Source organism: Chiloscyllium plagiosum, unplaced genomic scaffold (genome assembly GCF_037043375.1).
Source record: "Chiloscyllium plagiosum isolate Xiang-an unplaced genomic scaffold, Cpla_swu_hap1 HiC_scaffold_6, whole genome shotgun sequence".
Lineage (NCBI taxonomy): Eukaryota > Metazoa > Chordata > Chondrichthyes > Orectolobiformes > Hemiscylliidae > Chiloscyllium > Chiloscyllium plagiosum.
The window spans coordinates 62,062,526-62,079,944 of record NW_028270144.1 but is presented as its reverse complement, the minus strand read 5'-3'; the positions used below and the strand labels follow the sequence as shown (position 1 = coordinate 62,079,944).

Genomic DNA, 17,419 nt, shown 5'->3' with positions numbered 1-17,419 from the left:
AAATTTTCTAGTTATCAATATAACAAGCAGTGTTGACAAGGGGAACTGATAGATGTAGTGTATTTGAATTTACAGATGGTTTTAATAAGTACCACATAGAAGGTGATTTCTAGAAGTGGTATTGTGAACTATATCCAAATGTGCAGATGTTACAAAAAATAGATGAGAGGGCATATTTAGATGTGGACATAAGGAATCTGAAAAATGAAATAGATTGAATGAATGGGCAAAATCCAGGCAGATAAAACTTAATGTAAGAAAGTGTAAGGTCATACACTTTGGTAGGAAGAATCAAAAGACAGGCTACTATTAAATGACGAGAGACTCCAAAAAATGCTGCACAGGGGTATCTTTATGTTGTTATGCATGAAGCACAAAAAGCTAGCATACAGGTACAACAAGTATTTAAAAATAATATAATTTAGGCCTTTATTGCTAGGGGGTTCAAGTTTAAAAATAGGAAGTCTTGTTACAGCTATACAGGGTGTTGGTGAGTCTGCACCTGGAGTACTGTTTACAGTTTTGGCCTCTGTATTTAAGAAAGGATATAATGACATGGGAGACAGTTCAAATGAAATTCACCAGGCAGGTTCCTAGGATGAAGGCATTGGCTTATCAAAAATGGCTAATCAAGTTAGGCCTTTATTCATGAGAGTTTAGAAGAATGAGGGATGATCTCATTGAAACACAACATTCTGCGAGGGCTTGATGGGTTAAATCTTGACCCTGATTTTACTTTTTGCAATTTATTATATGTATTGTTCTGAATTCACCATTCATATTTATCAATATATATTTAGAAGGTTTCTCAATATTCTATTTTAGAATGTAATGAAAATCTTTATATCAACTGTTTATTTTTCTTATATTTACATACAAACCTGAGAGACCTATTTGTGATGGGTTGTCACTAAGCAGTAATGCTAAACAGTGGTAGCAATCAAGGAAATACAGAAGTTGCAATTTGATTTGAACCTTCATGTAGCTATCTCTGCATTTAATAATAACCTGGCCACTGGGGATGCCATAGAGCAGTGTAAGATTCTGAACCTCTAGCAATGGAAGCACTTTTGAAATAGGTGAATAAACAAGGTTAGGAGAAACCTGTAACCTGAAATTAATTTTACAAAATGTTATCAACATCGCGATTCCCTTAAATTTCCATTTGGCCAGTATCCAACTGGCAGCATATCCAATTCTCAGGTTTAGTTTCCATACCAGCTTTGAAGGATTCATGAACAAAGGCACCTAAGTCCTTTTGGAAATCCACACTTGCCAATGTTTCACCATTTAGAAAATATTGTCTTTTTGTGATCATCTTCCAAAATGAATAACTTTGAACTTATTCTGATTACATTCAATCTTCAATTTTCTTGCCCAGTCATTTAGCCTGAGCACATTGTCCTGATGTTTCCTTGTCTACCCCTCACAACTTGCATTCCCACCCAGTTTTGAAACATAGATTAATCTGGGAGAATTACAATTGATTTCTACATCCAAGTCATTTATCGGGATTGTGAATAGTTGTGGACCTAGTTGTTTGTTAACAAATTTTAAGTCCTTTCCAGTATATTATCCAAAACCCATATGCTTAATTTTCTGTTCCATCTCCTATTTGAGACCTTACCAAACGCCTTCTGAAATCCAGATTGACTGGTTTTCATATATTTATGTTGCAAATAACATCCTTAAAAAATTTCCAGCAGGTTTGTCAAACATGATTTCCCTTTCATAAATCCATGTTGCTTCTGCCCAATTTACCAAGTGTCTAGTTATCATGTAGTTCTCCATTTCCCTTGTGCTTCCCTTTTAAATAGTGGGGTTACATTTTTTATTTTTCAGTCTTCAGGAAAATTTCCAGAAACTATAGAATTTTGAAAGGTAACCACCAATGTATCGCCCATCCCTATAGCCACCTCCTTTAGTACTCGAATTTAACTCATCAGGTCCAAATGATTTGTTAATTTTTGATCCATTAAGTTTTTCAAATCTTACTACTTTATTAAAGTTAATTTCTTTCAGTTCCTTGGTTTACTTTAACTTCCTTATCTATTTTCTTTGATTTCTCTTCCTGTTTCAACCTGTGGCTTTGTAACCTTGTTACCACACAGTCAAGAAAAATTCCAGAATATACTTTCTGTAACTTGAGGATTTTTATATCTCTTCCCTTCTCATGCGGTTCTTTTTTAAGAAGGAAAACTATCTTTGCTAACTTCAATGAGATCATCTTTTTCCTTTACTAGCTGAGGATTTCTCTTTTCCCTAATTTCTATCCTTCACAGATGGCAGAAACCAATGCAGAGGAAAAGATGTGTTTTTTTTATGTTTTGCAGTTTGTAAGCACTATGGTACTATAGGAATGATGACCAGTGAATAAAAACTCTTAAATAATTGATTTTACCTGTTAATAGTCATCTTCCAAAAGATTTAATCCAAAAGATTTAATCCATGGCAGGAGGGCTCAAAGCTGTGGTGTACACTTGCTGCTCTATGTTGAAAGCCAAGCACATTTCCAGTGCCCTGGACCAGCATGTGTTGAGGAAATACCTCCAGTTGCAGCTCCTGGAACTTGGGTTTCAGAGCTAGGTCAGCAGCTGGAGACACTGTAGGAATGTTTTCTACAGTGTCTCCACTGTAGAAAACATTCCTACATTCTTCAGGAATGTTTCTCCTCAAAGAGAGAAAGAGTGACCATTAGGCAGACCAAGAGGACTAGTCAGTGCAAGATTCCTCTGTAACTGTTCTGCAAAACAGATATACTACTTTGGATATTGTTGAGGAGAATGGCCTCTTCAGGGAAAAGAACAACAGCCAAATATGTTGCATGACGGTTGGGTCTGCTGCACAGGAGAGGAGTAAAAAGCAATAATGACATTGAATTAAACAGTAAGGAGAGGAGACAGGCATTTTACGATTGCTCGCGAGACTGTAAGGTGGTGTGTAGGCTCTCTAATGCAAGGGTTGAGGATATCTCAGAACAGCTACGGAACATTCAGTCAGCAGCTAGTGTTTGTGGTAAACGTTAACATAAATGACATAGATGAGAAGAAGGCAAGAGGTCTAAAAGTAGAATATAGAAATTTTGTATGTAAGTTGAAGCGTAGGACCTCAAAGGTAAGATTTCAGGATTGCTACCAATACCACGTGCTAGCCAGCAGAAATGGTTTGATATATGAGATGAATGTGTGGCTGAAGAAATGGTGTGAGGTGGAGCTGGATTCGTGGAGCATTGGAACCAATTCTGGGAAGGTAGGATCGATACAAACTGGGCAGGTTACATCTGGGCAGGATTGGGACTGATGACCTGGGAGGAATATTTGCTAGAGTGGTTGAGGAATCTTTAAACTAAAAAAGCAGGTGAAGGAGAATCTAAATGAGAGGAAGGGGAATCAAGAACAAGAATAAAAGATAGAAAGGGGAATAGAAAAGTGATATGCTCATAAATCAAGGATCATGATCATACACGAACATCATGAAATATAATGGGAATGGGACAAGTGATGTTAAAAAGACAAGACTGAAGGCTCTGCATCTTAATGCATGGAGCATTCACAATGAAGTGCTTGAACTAATCGCACAAATAGATGAAACCAAGTATGACATAGTCAGTATAACAGAGTCATGGATGCAGGAATGGCAAGTGAATATCCAAGGGCATTCAGTATTTAAGAATAACAGACAAAAAAAGGAAAAGACATGGAGTTGCATAGATGGTTAAAGAGGAAATTAACACAATAGTGAGAAAGAATATTAGCTCCAATGATGTAGCAAATGCATAGGTAGAGCTGAGAAATATCAAGGGGTGAAAAAGTTATTGGGTTTTACATAAACCCCCAAACTGTAGGATGTTTGGAATGGCAATAAATAGAAGATCAGAGAACAAACAATAAAGGAACATCTGTAATTATGGGTGACTTTAATCCACATATAGATTGGGCAAATTAAATTAGTAAATATGTTGTTGAGGAGGAATTCCTGGAGTGTATATGGGGGCATACAAATGTAAAATTTTCTATAAGTATGTGAAGAGAAAAAGATTGGTAGAGACAAATGTGCATATATTGATTCTGTTTGTAAAGGATGATAAAAATAACATACCAGAAATGAAACAAAGAACTACGGATGCAGAAAATCAGAAACAAAACCAGAAATTGCTGGAGAAACTCAGCAAGTCGGGCAGCATCTGAAGATAGAAAGTGGAATTTGAAATTTTGAGTCCAGTATCCTCCTTCAGAACTTATGGTAGCTTGGAAAAGGTGATATGTGAGTTGAAACAGATGAATTGGAGGGAAGTGAGGCAGGAGGAAGGGTGAGGAAATAGGTGCCAATGGAACCCGGACAGAGAAAGACAGATAGGCAGACAAAAGGTGAGAATGTGCTGAAAGAATATCTGATAATGGGGACTATCAGAAGGTGAAAATGGGTTAGATGTGTTGAAAGTAGCCATTGTTATGACAGGGCCTGGGTGTGGGAGCATAGAAGATGATGTTCAGGTTCTAAAATTGTTGACCTTGATATTGAGTCATGAACACTGCAGTTATCGAGCAGAAAATTAATGTTCTTCTTCTAGCCTTGCTGGAGCACTGCAACAGCTCCAAGATTGAAAAGTTGGTCAAGGAACACAATGGTGTGTTGAAGTGGCAGACAACTGAAATCTCAAAGTCATTTTTGAGGATAGAAAGTATAAATTCCACAATGCAGTTGCACAGCTGTGCTTCATCTCTCTATAATAGAGGAGACCACACTGTGAGCAGCAAATACAAAAGACTAGATTGAGTGAAATATGGGTTAATTGGTGCTTCACCTGGAAAGTGTATCTGGAGCCTTGGATAGTGATGAGGGGGAGGTAAACAGACAAGTGTTGCACCATCTGCAGTTGCATGGGAAAGCGCTGTGGGAGATGTTGGGAGTGGTGGAGAAGCAAAATTGTTCTGTTGCGGAGGAACAGTCCATGCAAAATGCTGATGTGGGAGGAATGTGTCTTGTGATGGCATCCCACAAGAGATGGCAAAAATGGTGGCAAATGATCCTGTGGATGCAGATGCTGATGGGGTGAAAAGTGAGGATCAGGAAGACCAAAACGGTGTGTAGGAGGGAACAGAACAGGTGAGAGTAAAAGTACAGGAAGTGGGTCAGACGTGAGTAAGGGTCCAGTTGAGGAAAACAGTGGATGTTTCTGAGGCCCTCCTGCAGAAAGTGGCATCATCAGAACAGATGTCACACCAGAAATATTGGGGAACACAGGATTTAGTGACAGGGAGATATTGAAGGAAATGTATATTATTAGTGAAATGGTGTTAGGGATGTTGATGAGATTGAAGGCTGATACATCACCAGGCACTGATAATCCATATCCTTGAGTACTTAGGAAGTGGCCCTACAAATAGTTCATACATTAGTGGTCATCTTCCAAGATTCTATGGACTGGAATATTTCTAAAGATTGGAGAGTGGTTAATGTGACCCCTCTATTTAAGAAGGGAAGCAGAGAGAAAACCAGGAATTACAGACCAGTCAGCCTGATGGTGGGAATAGAGAAAATGCTAGAGTCCATTATAAAAGAAGTAATAGCTGAGCATTTGGAAATCAGTAGCAAGACCAAATAGAGTCAGCATGGATTTAAAAAGGGAAATTATGCTTGAAAAATCTACTGGAATTCTGTGAGAATGGAACTGGTAGAGTTGATGAAGGGGAACCAGCAGATGTAGTTTGGTGAAAGCTTTCTGAAAGTCCAAATAAAGTCCCACATTAGAAATTATTGTGTTATTTTAAAACACTTGGGCTCAGTTGTGTATTGCATTGGATAGAAAAATGGTCGGTGTACAGGAAACAAAGTAGGAATAAATAAGTTATTTTCTACAAGGCAGGCAGTGACTCTTGGGATATTGCAGGGATCAGTACTTGCACCCCAGTTTTTCACAATATACATTGATGATTTGGAACAGGAAGCTGAATGTAATATCGCCAAATCGGCAGACGCAAAGCTTGGTGGGAGGGTGAGCTATGAGGAGGATGCCGAGACATTTCAGTGTGGTTTTGACATTCTAAGTGAATTGGCAAATTAATGGCAGAACTAGTATTGTGTGCATAAATGTGAGGTTGTTCACTTTGGTAGTAAAAACAAGAAGGCAGATTATTATCTGAAGGGCTATAAATTGAGAGGGGAATGTGCAATGAGATCCGGGTGTCCTTGTTCACCAGTTGCTGAAGGTAAGCATGTAGATACAGTAGATAGTAAGGAAGGCAAATGATATGTCGGCCTTCATCGAGGATTTGAGTCCAGGAACAGGGATGTCTTGCTGCAAGACATTGGGCCTTTCTGAGCCCACATCTGGAATATTGTTGCAGTTTCGATTTCCTTATCTGAGGATGCATGTCTTGCTATAAAGTGAGTGCATCAATGGTTTTCCAGACTGATTCCTGATGTAATAGGAGAGATTGAATTGGTTCAGAATATATTTGTGCAAGTTCAGAGCCTCATGGAAACGTCTAATATTCTAACAGGATGAGACAGGGTAGATGCATGAGGGTTGTTCCTGATGACGTGGGAATCCAGAACCAGGGGACACAGTCTAAAGATGTCAGGTAAACAATTTTGGACTGAGATGAAGAGAACTTTTTTTCACTCAGAGTTGTAAGCCTGTGGAATTTGCTACCACAGAAAGCAGTTAAGGACAAAACATTGTACAATTTGAAGAAGAAGTTAGATAGAACACTTGGGGCTGAAGCGATTAAAGGAGATGGTTGAGGTGGGGGGAGGTTATGGAAAGTAAGAACAGTTTATTCAGATGGATGGTTAGCCATGGCAGACAAGTTCAAAGGGCTGAATGACCACTACCTGCTAGTTTCTGTGATACCTCCTCTCCAGCATTTGTGTTATTAGGTTTACCCAGTCTATATGTACATTGAAGTCACCCGATACAACTGTACTTTGTAATATACTGTACCCTAATTTACGGATTTATCATGTTATGAAAACTTAAATATTTAATCTTTTTAAGGTCTTGACTTTTGATAAGGTGTGCACAATTGATTTATTTCAAGTGCTGTGCTTTCTTTAACGTACATGTCAATGGAATGAGTGTGTTAGAACATTTAAAAAATGCTTCTGAAAAATCACATTATCAGCTAATTGTTTGGACTCAATTTTAGAAATCACCTATCTGGGTTTTGTGATTATCTTGTTTGTGTATTGTCAACTGGCACATGGCCTGCTGCAAAAAAAAAGGCTACCCAGCTCGTATCGTTGCCTAGTCACAACACTTCAGTTGTGCATCCATTGTGAAACCTGATTTCCTCTTGAACAATGGCTGGAATGCATCTCAATATTATGTCCTCTGAGAAAGCTGTGACAACCAGGACCCCAGAACCGACTGCATGTGCCTAGTGGTCTCTCTGTCTACCAGAACACCAGTGGAACAACCACCTAAACATTCCACACCTTATCCTTTATTCCTTTAAGAAGTAACCATTACTGGCCAAAAAATGTGTTTTATCTTCCCCAAATAAGAATCTTTGCGGACAGAAATTATTTTTTTCTAACCTGCTGTGTGCATGCATATGTATCCTTTAATGAATTAGACAGTTAAACATTTATGCCTTCAATATTTCAAACTGTGTTAACCAGTTCTATATTTTTGTTGGATATGTTTTGTTTTACAATCAATAATTTTGTGTTTGTTAAAGAACTCTGCTTGATATTTTAAATCTAATATTGAGAGAGCATTCATATGATGTACTGGCTAAATAATTAAATTTGTATTGTGATCCTTTCAGTCGTGTGACTAGGCACAGTCCGTGCAATCCTCCCATCTCAGTTGTAACAATACTCAACATTACCATTATTGTGTGGTGGCCTATAAACAACTCCCCATTAATGTTGCTATCTCTTGCTGTTTTTTTTTAAAGCTGTGCCGAGACTGATTCTACATCTTGATCCTTTGCTCTAAGTTCATGTCTCACCAATGTTGTGATCTCATGCCTTATTAAGAATGACTTAATACCTCCTTTTATTTTTTGCCTATCATTCCTAAATGATGATCTTTAAATATTCATTTTGCAGTCTTGGTCACTGTTGCTACACTGCTTTTCTGCCAATTAAATTATACCCATTTATCACAATTTGTGCACTGAAGTCAACAATCTTGTTACCCACTTCTACCCGATCTTTCTTCTCCTACACACTCCCCACTTCTTTTCTCCTTCCTCCATCCCATCTCTTTCTCCTCTATTCCATCTCTTCCCCTTTCCACTCCATCTCTTTTCTCACCTTCAGCTGCATCTCTTCCCTTCTCCCCATCTTAGTACCTTCACCCCCTCCTTTCCACTAATCTTTCTGAATGTGAATATCATACTAGATTTTGACTTATAGTTTAAAATATCTCAAGATAAAGTGGGCTAAGTGAACAACAAAAGAAATACATGACTGTTCAAAGGTACTAGCCAACAATATTAGATTAGATTAGATTATTTACAGTGTGGAAACAGGCCCTTCAGCCGAACAAGTCTACACCGACCCTCTGAAGAGCAACCCACCCAGACCCATTCCCCTACGTTTACCCCATCACCTAACACTACGGGCAATTTAGCATGGCCAATTGACCTAACCTGCACATTTTTGGACTGTGGGAGGAAACCGGACCACCTGGAAGAAACCCATGCAGACACAGGGAGAATGTGCAAACTCCACACATACCATTGCCTGAGGCGGGAATTTAACCCAGGTCTCTGACGCCATGAGGCAGAAGTGCTAACCACCGTGCCGCCCACACGGTTCGGTGGATTAGCAATGAGTAACTTGTGTATCTTCAAGTATTAGAATTTTCTTTGACCACATAATGTGGTGTCACAGCTCTTTTTTTAAAAAACCCCTTCATCAGTCAGAACAAATATATTTTTTAATCTTTTTTTTAACAATTAAACTTCACTTAGACTCAGGTAACCAAACCAAATATGAAGGAGAACCAATTCTAAAGTTTTCTTAAGTTGAATATCATTATCTACTACCGTGAAAATAAACTAAGATGTGATATCAGTCATGCACTGAAATACTTTACAAAGATGGTTGAGGGTGTCTTTTACAGATAGGAAGTAAAAGGCAAAGCAGTTTCTAATAAAGTCCTTTGGGTTGCGAGAATGAAAAGACCTGAGTGCAACTATTTAGCTGTTATGGTATTTCTTTGGCAATGGCAAAGTTTCTAGATTTTAAGTCCTCAGTAAATTGTTATATTTTCCATGTTGCATTTATACCAGTGCTGGCTTCTGTGATTAAAGATGGAGATTGAGAAAGGAAGACAGACAGACTTTCTAGTATCCTTGCCATGATTTGGAGATGCTGGTGTAGGACTGGGGTGTACACAGTTAAAATTCAACAACACCAGGTTATAGTCCAACAGGAGAAAATGAGATCTGCAGATGCTGGAGATCAGAGATGGAAATGTGTTGCTGGAGAAGCGCAGCAGGTCAGGCAGCATCTAGGGAACAGGAGAATCGACGTTTCGGGCATTAGCCCTTCTTCAGGAATGAGGAAAGTTGGTCCAGCAGGCTAAGATAAAAGATAGGGAGGAGGGACTTGGGGGAGGGGCGTCGGAAATGTGATAGGTGGAAAAAGGTCAAGGTGAGGGTGATAGGACAGATTGGGGTTGGGGCGGAGAGGTCGGGAAGAAGATTGCAGGTTAGGGAGGCGGTGCTGAATTTGATGGATTTGACTGAGACAGGCTGGGGGGAGGGGAAATGAAACTGGTGAAATCCGAGTTCATCCCTTGTGGTTGGAGGGTTCCTAGCCGGAAGATGAGGCGTTCTTCCTCCAACCGTCGTTTCGCTGTGGTCTGACGATGGAGGAGTCCAAAGACCTGCATATCCTTGGTGGAGTGGGAGGGGGAATTGAAATGTTGAGCTACAGGGTGGTTGGGTTGGTTGGTCCGGATGTCCCAGAATTGTTCTCTGAAACACTCCGCAAGTAGGCGGCCTGTCTCCCCAATATAGAGGAGGCCACATCGGGTACAGAGGATGCAATAGATGATATGTGTGGAGGTACAGGTGAATCTGTGGCGGATATGGAAGTTTCCTTTGGGGCCTTGGAGGGAGGTGAGAGGGGAGGTGTGGGCGCAAGTCTTGCACCTCCTGCGGTTGCAGGGGAAGGTGCCGGGAGTGGAGGTTGGGTTGGTGGGGGGTGTGGATCTGACGAGGGAGTCACGGAGGGAGTGGTCTTTACGGAATGCTGATAGGGGAGGGGAGGGAAATATATCCTTGGTGGTGGGGTCCGTTTGGAGGTGGCGGAAATGACGGTGGATGATGCGCTGTACATGGAGGTTAGTGGGGTGGTAGGTGAGGACCAGTGGGGTTCTGTCCTGGTGGCGTTTGGAGGGGCGGGGTTCAAGGGCGGAGGATCGGGAAGTGGAAGAGATGCGGTGGAGGGCATCGTCGATCACGTCAGGGGGTAAATTGCGGTCCTTGAAGAAGGAGGCCATCTGGGATGTGCGTTTTTGGAACTGGTCCTCCTGGGAGCAGATGCGGCGGAGTCGAAGGAATTGGGAGAATGGGATGGCGTTTTTGCAGGGGGCAGGATGGGAGGAGGTGTAGTCCAGGTAGCTGTGGGAGTCGGTCGGTTTGTAGTAGATGTCCGTGTTGATTCGGTCGCCTGAGATGGAAATAGAAAGGTCGAGGAAGGGGAGGGAGGAATCTGAGACTGTCCAGGTGAATTTGAGGTCGGGGTGGAAGGTGTTGGTGAAGTGGATGAACTGTTCCACCTCCTCATGGGAGCACGAGGCGGCGCCGATACAGTCATCGATGTAGCGGAGGAAAAGGTGGGGGGTGGGGCCTGTGTAGTTGCGGAAGATGGATTGTTCCACATATCCTACGAAGAGGCAGGCATAGCTGGGGCCCATGCGGGTGCCCATGGCTACTCCTTTCGTTTGGAGGAAGTGGGAGGATTGGAAAGAGAAGTTGTTCAGGGTGAGGACCAGTTCAGTCAGTCGAAGGAGGGTGTCAGTGGAAGGGTACTGGTCGTTACGGCGGGAAAGGAAGAAGCGGAGGGCTTTGAGTCCTTCGTGATGGGGGATGGAGGTGTACAGGGACTGGATGTCCATGGTGAAAATAAGGCGTTGGGGACCGGGGAAGCGAAAAACATGGAGCAGGTGGAGGGCGAGGGTGGTGTCCCGAACGTAGGTGGGGAGTTCTTGGACTAAGGGGGACAGGACGATGTCAAGGTAGGCGGAGATGAGTTCGGTGGGGCAGGAGCAGGCGGAGACAATGGGTCGGCCAGGGCAGTCAGGTTTGTGGATTTTGGGCAGGAGGTAGAAGCGGGAGGTGCGGGGTTGTGGGACTATGAGGTTGGAGGCGGTGGATGGGAGATCCCCCGAGGTGATGAGGTTATGGACGGTCTGGGAGATGATGGTTTGGTGGTGGGGGGTGGGGTCATGGTCAAGGGGGCAGTAGGAGGAGATATCTGCGAGCTGGCGTTTGGCCTCAGCGGTGTAGAGGTCGGTGCGCCAAACTACTACCGCGCCTCCCTTGTCTGCTGGTTTGAACAACAGGTTTTATTGGAAGCACACTAGCTTTCGGAGCGCCGCTCCTTCATCAGGTGATTGCGGAGGACACAATTCTAAGGCACAGAATTTATAACAAAAATTTACAGTGTGATGTAATTGAAATTGTACATTGAAAAATACTTTGAGTCTTTCATCTGTTAGAATACCATGATAGTTTCACTTCTTTCATGCATAAATCACAAAACCTTTTTTTCAAAGTTGCATTCTCAGGTTAGCTGTAACAATGGGTGTTAGCTAGATAATATGTTGAAGGTGTTAGCCCCCTGTGTTCTCTGTCTATGCCATGATGGTTAGATTGATTCTAATCTAAAAAGTGAGATAACAGAGTTTTACATGAATTCATGCAGTTTTTGAGCAAAGTACAATGTAACTCTGCAAGTACAATTTCACCCCACAAAATATATTTGTGCATGTGGGTCTTTGTGTGTGTGTGTGTGTGTGTGTGTGTGTGTCTGTCTGTCTGTCTGTCTGAGTTGGGGGTTGTGAGTGTGAGAGAGAGTGTATATATGTGTGTGTAGTGAGTGTAGAGTGTCTGTGAGGGGGTGCATGTGAGAGTGTAGGAGTGTGTGTGCGTGTCTGGGATGGGGGTTTGTGAGTGTCTGTTAGAGTGAGTGTATATGTGTGTGCATGAGTGTAGAGTGGTCGAAGTCTCTGAGAGGATGCCTGTGGGAGTGTGTGTGTGTGTGTAGGAGTGTCTGTGTGTGTGTGTATAATGCAATGGTGGTCACTTGTAATGTGACATGAACCCATGGTCCCGGTTGAGGCCCTCCCTATGGGTACCGAACTTAGCTATCAGCCTCTGCTCAGCCACTTTTCGCTGCTGCCTGTCCCGAAGTCTGCCTTGGCGGATGGTCACCCGAAGGTCCAAGGTTGAATGTCGTGGACCGCTGAAGTGTTCCCCAACTGGGAGGGAACACTCCTGTCTGTTGATTGTTGTGCGGTGCTCATTCATCCGTTGTAGTAGCCTTTGCTCGGTTTCCCCAATGTACCATGCCTCCGGGCAACATTGCCTGTAACTTATAAGATAGACAACGTTGGCTGAGTCACATGAGTACCTGCCATGTACAAGGTGGGAGGTGTCCCCACGTGTAATGGTGGTATCTATGTCCCCACACTGGCATGTCTTGCAGCGCCTACCATGATGGGGTTGTATGGAGTTGTCCCGAGAGGTGGGCAGCTTGCTACGAACAATGATTTGTTTGAGGTTTGGCGGTTGTTTAAAGGCAAGCAGTGGAGCTGTGGGGAAGGTCTTGGCGAAGTGCTCATTGATAATGTGACCTGCAACATAATCGCAAGGCAGGGATGTTCCCTCCCAGCACAGGAACATTTCAGCGGTCAAGAAATTCTGCCTCGGATCTTCGGGGTGGACTTTGGGATACGCAACAACGCAGAGTCGCTGAGCAGAGGCTGATACCAAGTTCGGCACCCATGAAGGTGGCCTCAACCAGGATCTTGCATTCATTTCACTCTACTGTTGACTCCACAGTGCTATAAACGCACATGCGCGCGCACACACGATCACACTCTCACACTCAGGCAGACCCTCTTCTTACATTCTCTCTCAGATACATACATGCACCCATACTCACTGTCACGCCATACCCTCTCACAGGCATAGACTCCATCACACTTGTGTGCACACACACTTTCCCCCCACCCCACCCACCCCCACACACGTGTGCTCTCACTTTCTCTCTCTCTCTCGCATGCACACACACACAAGTCTATGGGGTGAATTTGTATTTGCAGATACATTCTATTTTGTTCAAATAGCACACAATCTGTAGGCAGTCAGTCCATATGACTTATTTAAAAATCCTACTTTGGAAAAAGAACAGGTCTGAATCAAGGTTGGAATACAGACAGACTCTAACCTAACACCTTTAATACATTGCCTCAGCTGAGATGTCAAAGTTTTTTTATAAAACTTTAAGTTATCTTGAGAATGTGACTTGAAAGAAGTTCTGGGATTTACATATTAATGAATTGAAACCTGCAACCCATTCTAAGTGATTAAGGACTTATAAGCAATATAGATTTGTTAAATACATCATATCAGTCGTATGACACTTTGATCTTTTACTATAAATTCTGTGCCTATGATCCTGCCCCAAGAGCTGATGAAGGGGCAGTGCCCTGAAAACTAGTGCTTCCAACTAAACCTGTTGGACTATAACCTGGTGTTGTGTGAGTTTTAACTTTGTCTACCTAAGTCCAACACTGGCACCTCCACATTATCTCTCAGTATGTTCTGTTATTTTGCAAATGTGAGTGAAACAAGAGATGCCAATTTCTTCAGACTTTACTGAGTTTTAACGTCTCTTGATTATAATGATAACGCCAAGGCAGCTGGTTTTGGAAATGAGTTGTCTGTGCTTGTCAGATAATCACAGCAGCTAATTAAGGCCAGTTTACTCCTTTTTAAAGCTGTTTTCTAGTCCATGAAAGTCTGAGATATTAAAGTCAAATTATGAAAATGGAATATTTGTAGGCGATTTTATCTATGTTCGTAACAGTATTCACCCTTATAATTTTGTTTCAATTAGGTTTGCTCTGATGAACAGAAGAGCATTGGATGTTTTTGGCACACAAGCCTCCAGAGACTTCAAAGGATTCATACCAAGACTGGACCCAAGATACACTGTTGTAACACCAGAACTTGATATCCATTCCTGACTTGCTCTGTTTTATTGGCCAGGATAAAATTTTGGTGCAGTGTTTCAATTCTCCTGGCAGGTTTAACAGCAATAAGTAATTCTGGTGTTCTTCCTTAAAATAAAAATGGTCAATAATCATATTCTTGCTGTTTTCCTTAAGAGAAGGGCTATCTAATTGAGCCCCTCTTCTATAATTAAGAGAAATGTGAATGCTTAAAATACCTTTTTTTGGAACTTCAGTAGCTTCTGTTAATTGATCCAGATTTTGTTACAATTTTTGCTAGTTATTTTAAATGTTATATACACACATTCAGGTTACTACAAATGTCATGCCAACAGCCTTTTTCTTCGTAGGGTCTCACCTGTTTTATATGCATGCAGTACTGAAAGATTTGTTGGAGAAATTTAATATGTTTTCTCTTTCATGTCGTCAGTGGTTATGGTTTCATTCCTTATAACCAATGGTTGACAAACAAATGAAGGAAACAGAATTTGATGGAAAATAAGTTACATCCAGCTATATAAATTAAACCACCCACTTGCACTGCTGAAGAAACTTTGCTTTTACCATTGAATTGTTCTGTGTTGTTTTTAGTTTCCTTTAAGGAAGTAATCTCTTTATCATTAAATGCTATCCATACAGCTATCTTAATGAAAATCTTAGTAACATTTTCTGTTGCAGCATTTATTAATTTTCTTCTGACTGAATGGAAACTTTTGATACTCTGGAATATTATAAAAATTATAAAGAATAGTTTTGCCTATAAATGCAATGGTGTATTTCCGAAGAATAATTTTGTCACAAAATTAAAACAAATAAAGCAATTCAATTAGAAACATGACTGTGAAATTGATCCTAGAGGCTTTTGTTGCAATTCGGCTTCATGAGCCTTTCAAGTGCTGAAGAGATTTTGTTTCTAATAATGAAATACCGGTCACCGAGTAATTTGTTCAAAAAGGATGTCATGTAGAAATTGAAATTCCAAATATTTGAAAGTGAAATAAATTTAAATACTTACCAATTGAATCTGTTTTATGCCACCACAAAATTTTCAAAAAGTAATTTCTGGACATAGTCTGCAACCGTGTGAAAATTATTTTATTTGAGCAAATAAATGGATGTATGCTGGATCTATAAGAACTGACATTATTCCTACAGCTGAGGTATAAATTGAGCAGTTTTAGGAACTTGCAATAAAAAACAGATGCTTAACAAGTGATTTTTATATGATGACAGGAATTACTCTAATATATTACATATGCTGTAATTGGAAATAGTGATTTCCTAGATCTTGTATATCTAATTATTAAAGAGGCCACAGTCACTGTTTTAATCTTAAAATCTAGCTATACCTAAGCTATTTAATTGTACCACATACATCATTTTCAGTGGTGGATGCAATTAGAATGGCAAGTGCTATAGTTTTGTGAAGTCTTATGTGAACAATATATTTACTCAAAACACAAGTGGTTGGGAGTGACAAAAGCTGTGACTTGTATTCCATCAAATAGTGTCTGATTGATCATCAGTAGAATTAGATTAATTACCTCATAAGTAGGACTGATCACACATTGTGATGAGTTACTTTGGCACTTTTGATTAAAACTGAGCATTCAAATTATTTCAACATATTGGAAGCATTGATTTTTTTTTTCCCTGGTAAAAATTAGATTGGAAAAATTGATTCAAAAACATGTCAAACTTCAAAAGGATTTCATGTCTTTTGTTTTTAAAAAAAGAGTTTATTGCTTTGGTGTACACACATTGAGTTACAAAGGGCTAAAGGGAAATTTGTCCCTGTTTATGTATAGCTTAATATGCAAAGAGCCTGATTTTTGTTTGTCATCACTCAATTTGTCCATACTGCCTTAAATCTCTTCCTGGAAAACTTGTGTTTGAAACACAAAGGAAAACAAAGGGCATGAACCCTTCCAATGTCGACAGACTCCAGTGGTCTGTATGAAATGTCTTCATCGCAAATAATGGCACAGTAAATCTAGAAATTCTACCATTTAATTGCATTCAATTTTGTAGGGAAAAGTCTCAATATGTAAATCATGTGATAAATTTAAGGCTGTATCTTAACACATTTGTAAAGTAATATAAATGGCTATTAATTTTAACAATTAAAATGCTAATAAAACATCAATGAGGCCAAGTATATTTTTACATATAGTAATGATAGAAGTTAGTATTATTTGTATAATGCCTGTTTTAATTTGTTGCATAGCACTGTTTTGAAGAAAAGTAGAGGAGTTATGCTTGGTGATCGAACAATATTTATTTCTCAATCAACATCACAAAGAACAGATTTTCTGATCATCTGACACCATGGGAGTTTGTTGCATGCAAATTGGCACTACATTGCAATGACTACATATCAACAAATGGTTCTTTTGGTTGTCCAGTGATCGTCAGAGGCTTTTTACAAATGCAAATATTTATTTTTGGTTAGTGATAGTAACCTAAAGCCAATAATAATAGTTTCTTCAAACTCTCAGTATTTATGCAAATATAATCTGCAACAAGAGTATTTAGACTCTGATCCCACTATCTAAGGAGATGATGGACTGTACCTCTGGTGTATGTTGTTTCTGGACTTAATATTGGCTGTTGTGACTGTGAAGATCGTTTCATGAGTGACAGTCTATTTGGCAGCTGGCACGGATGAATATTATTGACCTGAGATGCACTGATGATTTTCTCCTGTTGGAAATAATTGTTCATTGACATTTTGTATGCTATATAAAATACGTTTTGTTTATGTTTATGTGGACATTCCTAATTTTGTGCAATGGTGCATGCTATCTCATATTGTCATACTTTTACCTTTCTTTTCATGATATATATGAGTAACCTTTATATATATTCCTCAACCCAGTTCCAACTATTTAAAAGCTACCTCTTAAGTGCAATTTAAAAAGAAGCCTTCACCATGATTTTGATTCATCCTGATGAAGAGCAAGTTACTAAGCATTAATAAAAGTGATATGCTCTATCCAATCTGAAGAAACAGGCAATTATGCCCTGGTACTGGAATTCCAAATGTCTTTGTCATACTTGCATTTTTAACATTTTTTTGCAACGAATGAACAATCGAGTTCAAAGGATTTCTTTTGTGCTAATGGTAGCAGAAAGTGAAACAAGTAACAGTTCATTTTAAATGTTTAGCAACTGCAAAAAAAAACAATTATAATTAGATTGCATTTACTT

General features: G+C 40.2%; 1 protein-coding gene across 4 annotated transcripts in view; it reads left to right on the top strand.

The window, feature by feature from the left end:
- Window positions 1–16,970, top strand: part of tmem135 (transmembrane protein 135) — a 544,027-nt gene extending 527,057 nt beyond the window's left edge. For all 4 annotated transcript variants that reach the window (XM_043691564.2, XM_043691565.2, XM_043691563.2 and 1 more), the window contains one exon: window positions 14,095–16,970. In XM_043691564.2, coding sequence (XP_043547499.1) covers window positions 14,095–14,224 — 130 coding nt within the window. In that variant the 3' untranslated portion in view covers window positions 14,225–16,970. The remainder of the gene's footprint in view (window positions 1–14,094) is intronic.
- The last annotated feature ends 449 nt before the right edge of the window (window positions 16,971–17,419 follow it).